General features: G+C 50.3%; 3 protein-coding genes across 3 annotated transcripts; 2 read left to right on the top strand and 1 right to left on the bottom strand.

Moving 5' to 3' along the window:
* The first annotated feature begins 1,562 nt into the window (after positions 1 to 1,562).
* On the top strand, positions 1,563 to 3,014 carry LOC117211774. The gene has a single exon (XM_033455997.1). The coding sequence runs from the start codon at positions 1,563 to 1,565 to the stop codon at positions 3,012 to 3,014; it is 1,452 nt and encodes a 483-aa protein (XP_033311888.1).
* Positions 3,015 to 4,726: 1,712 nt separating this feature from the next.
* Positions 4,727 to 6,191, top strand: LOC117211773. The gene is made up of 2 exons (XM_033455996.1): positions 4,727 to 5,995; positions 6,096 to 6,191. The coding sequence occupies exons 1-2, from the start codon at positions 4,727 to 4,729 to the stop codon at positions 6,189 to 6,191; spliced, it is 1,365 nt and encodes a 454-aa protein (XP_033311887.1).
* Positions 6,192 to 6,345: 154 nt separating this feature from the next.
* LOC117211763 lies at positions 6,346 to 8,528 on the bottom strand. Its single transcript, XM_033455985.1, has 2 exons — positions 7,191 to 8,528; positions 6,346 to 6,669 (listed from the first exon to the last, which is right to left on the bottom strand). The coding sequence occupies exons 1-2, from the start codon at positions 8,526 to 8,528 to the stop codon at positions 6,346 to 6,348; spliced, it is 1,662 nt and encodes a 553-aa protein (XP_033311876.1).
* Positions 8,529 to 9,091: the final 563 nt, after the last annotated feature.

Genomic DNA, 9,091 nt, shown 5'->3' with positions numbered 1-9,091 from the left:
CGATTCTTTCTTGTTTTTGTCATCTGATATGATCAAGGTGAAATGAATATCACTCTCTGTGTGCGACTTGTGCGATTTCGCAAGCCTTGCCCAAACACGGGCGATATTTGCCAACGATGGGAGGAGGTATGCGAAAATCGATGAGTGTTTCCGATAATTGAAAACACCGTTAACACAGGTTTAACATAGCGAATAATCAGTTAGATTTAACAATTTAGATAATATAAGTCGTTCTTGGCAACTAGTGGAGTCGTAAGCGAAAAATGATTGTTTTAATTGGCAACTGGGTTCACTGTGGACAATCAGTGTGGCTTCGTAGGCCTCGCCCAAGGATGAGCAATCTGCTGACGATGGGAAGAGGAAAACGAAAAACCATAGATGTTCTCTGGTTGATACAGCGAACAATTGTAAACGAAATAGATCGAAATTTGATAAAGTTGTTTTATTCCAGACAATTTATTAAATCTTGGACAAGAACGTTTATTTCAATTTTATATCGTGAATTCAAGACATTCGGATGAAATCTACGTAAATTGTGTGTGTTACGTCGCGTAACACGCCACATGGCCGAGGCCACACACCGGGCAATGTGGCAACCAGATGTCTTCGGATACTCGCAGCGTATCCTCCATAGTTTTAAGCACCGTCCATAAATCTCATAGATTTCCTAGAAAAGGTCCTTTAAACAAAACAAACATCTGGTTCCGAAGAATTTCTAAACACTATTGTCTACCACGGCTGGACAAGGGAAAGCTGGTTTTTCTCACGCACGCTGCAACTTTCCTCCCACTAACCACTTTCTCTCGAGGGCGGTTAAGACCCTTCGTTTAACCAATTAAAAACGAAGCCTATTCCCTCACTCTCCTAAATAACATCGGCACCAACAAATCAGATGGTCCCGTGCGCTAGACACACCCATCCTTAGCTTTCCTCCGACACATCATCGTCTCCCAGTACAGTACTGTTTTTGCATCCTTCGAACGATCAACATCCTTCGAGCGGGTTATTCACCAATCTCGTACATACGCACCAGTGTAACTATCCTCGTTATAAGTTGTGGAATAAACGGTGAAATATAACTTACTACTGTGTCATATTCAATTAACCACCTCTGTTATCTTAATCGAAACAGGGGAACGACTACTTCGCGGCGTCGATTCACCCAATCGTAGCGAGAATTTACGCCTCTCGCTGACGCGTTTTCCTCGCGACCGCGTCTCTCCGCGATCGGTCGTAACATTTGGTCCTTCGAGCCGGATTCAGTGACAAGTGAAAAGTGTGGACACGTAACCGGTCGAATCATTCGATCCTCAAAGCCGCATCACGCGTCAAGTGAAAGGCGCATACCAGTGACACCCACTATCATACAGTGCCACGTGAATCCAACATAGCCAGCAGCGGAAACGTTACCCCCCTAGCGAGGTCAGTAACGTCAAGGATCGTCACCCTTGAAGAGGTATAATTCGGTGGTTAAAACGCAACCACGCAACCTCTTGCCGCAACTGGACAATCTTCAACAGAAGTCAGTTAAAACCAGTCCACTCTCAATTATCTAACAAATAATGGCCACCGGTAACGAGCTTACCGCCTTGCGTCGACGCCGGGGTTATTGTATCGGCCACTTTACACGCTTATCGAAAAAACTAGACGAAATTGAACAATCCGGCCGTTCGCGAGAGAGCGAACTAATTCAAATCAAAAATCGTCTGGAAACATACGAGACGGAGCTCCGCGCCATTCAAAATGAGATCGTAAGCATAGACGAGGAGGAGTCCGCGCGCGGCTTTGAAATAGCCGACGAGTACGAGAGATTAGAACTCCGATTAACTACTCAACTGAGCAACCTACGACTAACTACGACGTCACAATCGACAAACGACGAATCAGCTGCCGGTCGCGAGTCTGCTTCGCTTAAACTGCCGGAGATTCGAATACCCACATTTGATGGTACGCTCGAGAATTGGCAGTCATTTTATGATTCCTTCTCGTCAACGATAGATCAAAACAAACAACTAACACCAGTCCAAAAATTCTATCACCTCCGATCAGCCTTGACTGGGAGGGCCGCGCGAAGTATACAATCGCTAGCCATCACCGAGTCAAACTATGCCATCGCCGTTGACGTACTCAAGGAAAAATTCGACTGCCACCGTCAAATCTGCATGCGCCACCTCGACTTGCTTTTCGACTATCCAAAAATAGTTAAAGAGACACCCGAAGCCATAGACGACTTTCTCGAGACGTTCAAGATAAATATCCAAGCGTTAGAGAACCTCGGTGACCCAATCACATCCGACACCGTTCTTCTCAAATTACTTACATCAAAGCTACCCCCAGCCATCATTCGCAAATGGCAATGCACCTTACCAGACAAGAAATTACCGTCATACAAGCACTTAATAGACTTCTTGCAAACACGGACAAACGGCGACAGAACAAGTTCAGCAGTTACCGCGACGAAAAGGGCCTCCGAACCACCCAACCGTCAGCGACCGAGCGCGCCGCGGAGTCATGCATTCACCACGACACTCGAGTCGCCGGTATGTCCGGACTGTCGAAGACAACACGAACTACGGAATTGCGACGTCTTCAAAGCGAAATCGCCCAAGGAGTGTCTCGACACTGCCAAACGGGCGTCGCTCTGTACGAATTGTTTAGGCAAGGGACACGCGCTCAATCAGTGCTCCGCCGGGTCATGTCGCATCTGTAGACAGCGACACCACACTTATTTACATCAAGAGCATGGTCACAGTAGATTACGGACACGTGTGAGCCGAACACCGAGCGGTCGATCGTCGAGCGACCGGTCATCCAACGGTCGATCTCCGCCTAGTTCACCGACCTCGCGGTCGTCACACCGATCGAGACGGGCATCCGCGTCTCCACGAACGTCTCCCCGAACGTCTCCCCGAACGTCTCCGCGAACCTCCCCAAAACGTGTATCTCGGTCATCGCGAACGACGGCATCGGGATCAAATATCTCCCCCAATCTTAAACAACTAGGGGAGCCCTGACGTCCTCAAACGGCTTTGCTAGGGACCGAACCACCGAAAACAGACTCATTGACCTCGCCTCCTTCCGGATCACTCCACCACGATTTGTTAGTCACTGCGCAGGTCAACATACTGGACAATAGAACTCAACCGTTCCGCTGCCGAGCTCTGCTAGATACCGGCGCTAGCATGAACTTCATCACCGAGAGACTCGCCAATTCGTTAAGACTCAACCAACGGAAATGTTCGATCCCAATCGGAACACTCAACACATTATCGACGACCTCGAAACGTTACATTACGGCCACAATTACCTCCGTTGACGGCACATACGAACGCACCTGGACTTTTCTCATCATACCGACCATACCGACTTCGATCCCAGATCAACCCGTGGATCGGTCAACGATACAGATACCCAGAAATCTACGACTAGCCGATCCAAGATTCCACAGACCTGCTCCGATCGACGTGCTATTGAGCGCCGGGCCAACACTAGCGTCACTGTGTGTCGGCCAACTTGACATCAGTCAAGCAAACGGGACCGACTTGCGTCTGCAAAAAACGCGGTTCGGATGGGTCATCGGGGGGAGCCCAGCCTCGCAACCACCCGCACACGCATTTCACGCGTCCACGACGGCCTTGCAGGCGGATCTCGCCCGGTTTTGGGAAATCGACGAAGGACCGACCACTGCGCACATTTCGGAAGCGGAACGACAGTGCGAGGAACATTTCCGGAATCACGTTCAACGCACCCACGAAGGGCGATACATGGTCGCTCTCCCATTCAACGAGACGACTCCTTCGCATGGATCCTCCAGAGCCATGGCGATGAAATGACTAACATCTCTCTGCCGTCGGTTCCAACGAGATAAGCGTTTCGAAGCCGACTATCATGCCGTAATGCAGGAATACTTGGCATTAGGGCACATGACGAAGGTTACCTCGGGCTACTGCACGGACAACGGATATTTTCTGCCACATCATGGCGTGATCAAGGAGTCCAGCCAAACCACGAAACTCCGAGTCGTGTTCGACGGATCGGCCCCAACCACCACCGGAGTTTCATTAAACGACGTACTTCATACGGGACCGAAACTACAGGATGATTTATTTCTCATCCTCTTAAGATTTCGATCTCACCAATACGTCATTACAGGCGATGTCGAAAAAATGTATCGCCAATTTCTTGTGCGCCCAGAGGATCGGAAATTTCAACAAATCCTGTGACGCAATGCTGATGGAGAAGTTGACACTTATCAACTCAACACCGTGACATTCGGGCTCTCAGCGGCCCCTTATCTAGCCATCCGCTGCTTCAAGCAACTGGCGGACGACGAGGGGCATCGATATCCACGAGCGGCGACAGTCTTACAGCGAGACTTCTACGTCGACGATGTTCTCACAGGAGTCGATACAAGGGTCGAGGCACAATCATTGAGAACGGAGCTCACAGAACTGCTCAAGCTAGCCGGCTTGAACATTCGGAAATGGGCATCGAACGACCGGGAACTGCTACGAGGACTTCCCGAGACGGACATAAACGATAAGCTGCTACTAGGCGAATCGCAAACCTTCAAGACACTGAGTGTTGTTTGGAATTCCTTCGACGATTCGATCCTATACTCCGTCAAAATCAATAATGCCGACTCTCGAAGAGAACAATCAGCTCCGAAATCGCCAAGATCTACGACCCTCTCGGATTGCTGGCACCAGTAATTGTTCGAGCTAAGATGTTGCTCCAGCGACTCTGGACACTAAAAATTGATTGGGACGAATCCTTACCTGCTGACGTGCACACGGAATGGAGCAAATATTACGCACAGCTGCCATTATTGAATAACGTGGAGTTTCCACGTAAAACGATAATCAATCCCGCAGCGGAAATTGAGTTACACGGGTTCTGTGACGCCAGCGAAAGGGCATATGGAGCATGCGTTTACCTTCGCACTATCACCCTGGATGGTCATGTCTGTACACGTCTCCTCACTGCGAAGTCGAAGGTAGCTCCGCTCAAGTCACTAACCATTCCAAGGCTGGAACTGAGCGGAGCACTCCTTCTCGCGTCACTAGCCAACACGGTCCTCCAAGCCTTAACAATCAACATTGCTCGGACCGTTTATTGGACTGACTCCACAATCGTTCTACATTGGATCAACACATCACCCCACACGCTGAAAACCTTCGTCGCTAACCGTGTGACAGAAATCCAACGGAAGACTCACGCCTCAGATTGGCGCCACACCCCCACTACCGATAACCCGGCAGATCTCATATCTCGAGGCCAACTACCCGAAGACTTCCTGAAAACAACCATTTGGCAACACGGACCAGAGTGGCTTCAACAACCTGAAGAATACTGGCCAGCGTGGAACCCAGTACCGTTGAACGAAACACCGGAGCAGAAAAAGGCAACCTGTCTGTCCGCGACTCCGGCGGACCACAGCATACTGGGGAGATTCTCCTCTTGGCCCAAGCTTATAAGAATTGCCGCTCGGTGCCTTCGATGGAGACAAGCCCGGGATCGAGGCAAACCTCTGACCATGCACGAGTTGACCAATGCACATAACCGATTAATCAAACTATTGCAAGCTTGTTATTTTTCAGACGAAATCCGTGCTCTCCGGACAGATAGAAATTCGGCAGTGAAGGGGAAGCTCCAAAGACTCAATCCATTTCTGGACAAGGACGGGATGCTGCGCGTCGGAGGCCGACTCAGTCATTCACCAATGCCTTTCCACCAGAAGCATCCAATAATTCTACCCAAATCCTCAGTCACCGCGCTCATAATCGAGCATGAACACCTCCTAAATCTCCACTCCGGAACTCAAGCTACCTTGTACGCCCTAAGGAGATCTTATTGGCCTATCGACGGCCGCAGTCAAGTTTGGAGCACGCTGAAGAAGTGCGTCCGTTGCTGCAGAGCCAATCCCCCTCCAGTGGATTACATAATGGGCGACCTTCCAGCTGCACGGATCACAGAGTCTCGGCCATTTACCAACGTCGGAATCGACTACTGCGGACCGTTTTACATCAAGGAACGAAGGGATCGCAACCGACGCAACATCAAGGTATACGTAGCAATCTTTGTGTGTCTTGCAGTCAAGGCAGTCCACATCGAGTTGGTCAGCGATCTCACCAGCGAGGCCTTCATTTCCGCTCTGCGAAGATTCATCGCTCGCCGCGGATTCTGTGTGACAATCTACTCCGACAACGGTACCAACTTCGTTGGTGTCAACAACGAATTACGAGAACTCCGAAATCTCCTGCAATCCGACGATCACAAGGCACAGGTCCAGTCCTTTTTAGCCGACCGACGGATCGAATGGCACTTCATCCCTCCCAACTCTCCTCACTTCGGCGGGTTGTGGGAGGCTGCAGTGAAGTCTTTCAAACGACATCTCAGACGTGTCGTCGGTAACGAGCTCTTGACCTTCGAAAACCTTAACACCCTCATCATCGAAATCGAGTCTATCCTCAACTCCCTATCCGCATCGGGGGGACGTTGTCTTCTCTGAGAAGGACGATGGTGCCTTCTCGTATGTCGTGACTGCCTTTGCTCCATTTGTTCCGGATGTGTAGCTCGTTGAGATACTCTCGATGCCACCGGCGCCAGAAATGTTGTTTGAGTTTCTGAATATGTTGCCAGCAGGAGAGACGGTTGGATGGCGTGTCCCTGAAATCTCGTTCTCGGAAACTTGTTAGTGAATCTCCGATGAGGAAATGGCCGGGAGTGAGAACGAGGAGATCGTTTGGGTCTGAAGATATCGGCGTCAGCGGACGGAAGTTGAGGATAGACTCGATTTCGATGATGAGGGTGTTAAGGTTTTCGAAGGTCAAGAGCTCGTTACCGACGACACGTCTGAGATGTCGTTTGAAGGACTTCACTGCAGCCTCCCACAACCCGCCGAAGTGAGGAGAGTTGGGAGGGATGAAGTGCCATTCGATCCGTCGGTCGGCTAAAAAGGACTGGACCTGTGCCTTGTGATCGTCGGATTGCAGGAGATTTCGGAGTTCTCGTAATTCGTTGTTGACACCAACGAAGTTGGTACCGTTGTCGGAGTAGATTGTCACACAGAATCCGCGGCGAGCGATGAATCTTCGCAGAGCGGAAATGAAGGCCTCGCTGGTGAGATCGCTGATCAACTCGATGTGGACTGCCTTGACTGCAAGACACACAAAGATTGCTACGTATACCTTGATGTTGCGTCGGTTGCGATCCCTTCGTTCCTTGATGTAAAACGGTCCGCAGTAGTCGATTCCGACGTTGGTAAATGGCCGAGACTCTGTGATCCGTGCAGCTGGAAGGTCGCCCATTATGTAATCCACTGGAGGGGGATTGGCTCTGCAGCAACGGACGCACTTCTTCAGCGTGCTCCAAACTTGACTGCGGCCGTCGATAGGCCAATAAGATCTCCTTAGGGCGTACAAGGTAGCTTGAGTTCCGGAGTGGAGATTTAGGAGGTGTTCATGCTCGATTATGAGCGCGGTGACTGAGGATTTGGGTAGAATTATTGGATGCTTCTGGTGGAAAGGCATTGGTGAATGACTGAGTCGGCCTCCGACGCGCAGCATCCCGTCCTTGTCCAGAAATGGATTGAGTCTTTGGAGCTTCCCCTTCACTGCCGAATTTCTATCTGTCCGGAGAGCACGGATTTCGTCTGAAAAATAACAAGCTTGCAATAGTTTGATTAATCGGTTATGTGCATTGGTCAACTCGTGCATGGTCAGAGGTTTGCCTCGATCCCGGGCTTGTCTCCATCGAAGGCACCGAGCGGCAATTCTTATAAGCTTGGGCCAAGAGGAGAATCTCCCCAGTATGCTGTGGTCCGCCGGAGTCGCGGACAGACAGGTTGCCTTTTTCTGCTCCGGTGTTTCGTTCAACGGTACTGGGTTCCACGCTGGCCAGTATTCTTCAGGTTGTTGAAGCCACTCTGGTCCGTGTTGCCAAATGGTTGTTTTCAGGAAGTCTTCGGGTAGTTGGCCTCGAGATATGAGATCTGCCGGGTTATCGGTAGTGGGGGTGTGGCGCCAATCTGAGGCGTGAGTCTTCCGTTGGATTTCTGTCACACGGTTAGCGACGAAGGTTTTCAGCGTGTGGGGTGATGTGTTGATCCAATGTAGAACGATTGTGGAGTCAGTCCAATAAACGGTCCGAGCAATGTTGATTGTTAAGGCTTGGAGGACCGTGTTGGCTAGTGACGCGAGAAGGAGTGCTCCGCTCAGTTCCAGCCTTGGAATGGTTAGTGACTTGAGCGGAGCTACCTTCGACTTCGCAGTGAGGAGACGTGTACAGACATGACCATCCAGGGTGATAGTGCGAAGGTAAACGCATGCTCCATATGCCCTTTCGCTGGCGTCACAGAACCCGTGTAACTCAATTTCCGCTGCGGGATTGATTATCGTTTTACGTGGAAACTCCACGTTATTCAATAATGGCAGCTGTGCGTAATATTTGCTCCATTCCGTGTGCACGTCAGCAGGTAAGGATTCGTCCCAATCAATTTTTAGTGTCCAGAGTCGCTGGAGCAACATCTTAGCTCGAACAATTACTGGTGCCAGCAATCCGAGAGGGTCGTAGATCTTGGCGATTTCGGAGCTGATTGTTCTCTTCGAGAGTCGGCATTATTGATTTTGACGGAGTATAGGATCGAATCGTCGAAGGAATTCCAAACAACACTCAGTGTCTTGAAGGTTTGCGATTCGCCTAGTAGCAGCTTATCGTTTATGTCCGTCTCGGGAAGTCCTCGTAGCAGTTCCCGGTCGTTCGATGCCCATTTCCGAATGTTCAAGCCGGCTAGCTTGAGCAGTTCTGTGAGCTCCGTTCTCAATGATTGTGCCTCGACCCTTGTATCGACTCCTGTGAGAACATCGTCGACGTAGAAGTCTCGCTGTAAGACTGTCGCCGCTCGTGGATATCGATGCCCCTCGTCGTCCGCCAGTTGCTTGAAGCAGCGGATGGCTAGATAAGGGGCCGCTGAGAGCCCGAATGTCACGGTGTTGAGTTGATAAGTGTCAACTTCTCCATCAGCATTGCGTCACAGGATTTGTTGAAATTTCCGATCCTCTGGGCGCACAAGAAATTGGCGATACATTTT

This window comes from Bombus bifarius, unplaced genomic scaffold, assembly GCF_011952205.1.
Source record: "Bombus bifarius isolate JDL3187 unplaced genomic scaffold, Bbif_JDL3187 scf7180000008243, whole genome shotgun sequence".
NCBI classification, from domain to species: Eukaryota; Metazoa; Arthropoda; class Insecta; order Hymenoptera; family Apidae; genus Bombus; species Bombus bifarius.
This window is presented reverse-complemented; position numbering and strand designations above follow the sequence as displayed.

Excerpts from the sequence above, each read along its gene's own strand:
- LOC117211774 (XM_033455997.1), top strand. The coding sequence starts at position 1,563 with ATGGCCACCGGTAACGAGCTTACCGCCTTGCGTCGACGCCGGGGTTAT.
- LOC117211773 (XM_033455996.1), top strand. The coding sequence starts at position 4,727 with ATGTTGCTCCAGCGACTCTGGACACTAAAAATTGATTGGGACGAATCC. Across the intron at positions 5,996-6,095 it reads AGTCTCGGCCATTTACCAAC|TCAAGGCAGTCCACATCGAG; the intron begins GTCGGAATCGAC and ends TGTGTCTTGCAG.
- LOC117211763 (XM_033455985.1), bottom strand. The coding sequence starts at position 8,528 with ATGTTGCTCCAGCGACTCTGGACACTAAAAATTGATTGGGACGAATCC. Across the intron at positions 6,670-7,190 it reads GCAACCGACGCAACATCAAG|GGACACGCCATCCAACCGTC; the intron begins GTATACGTAGCA and ends ACGAGATTTCAG.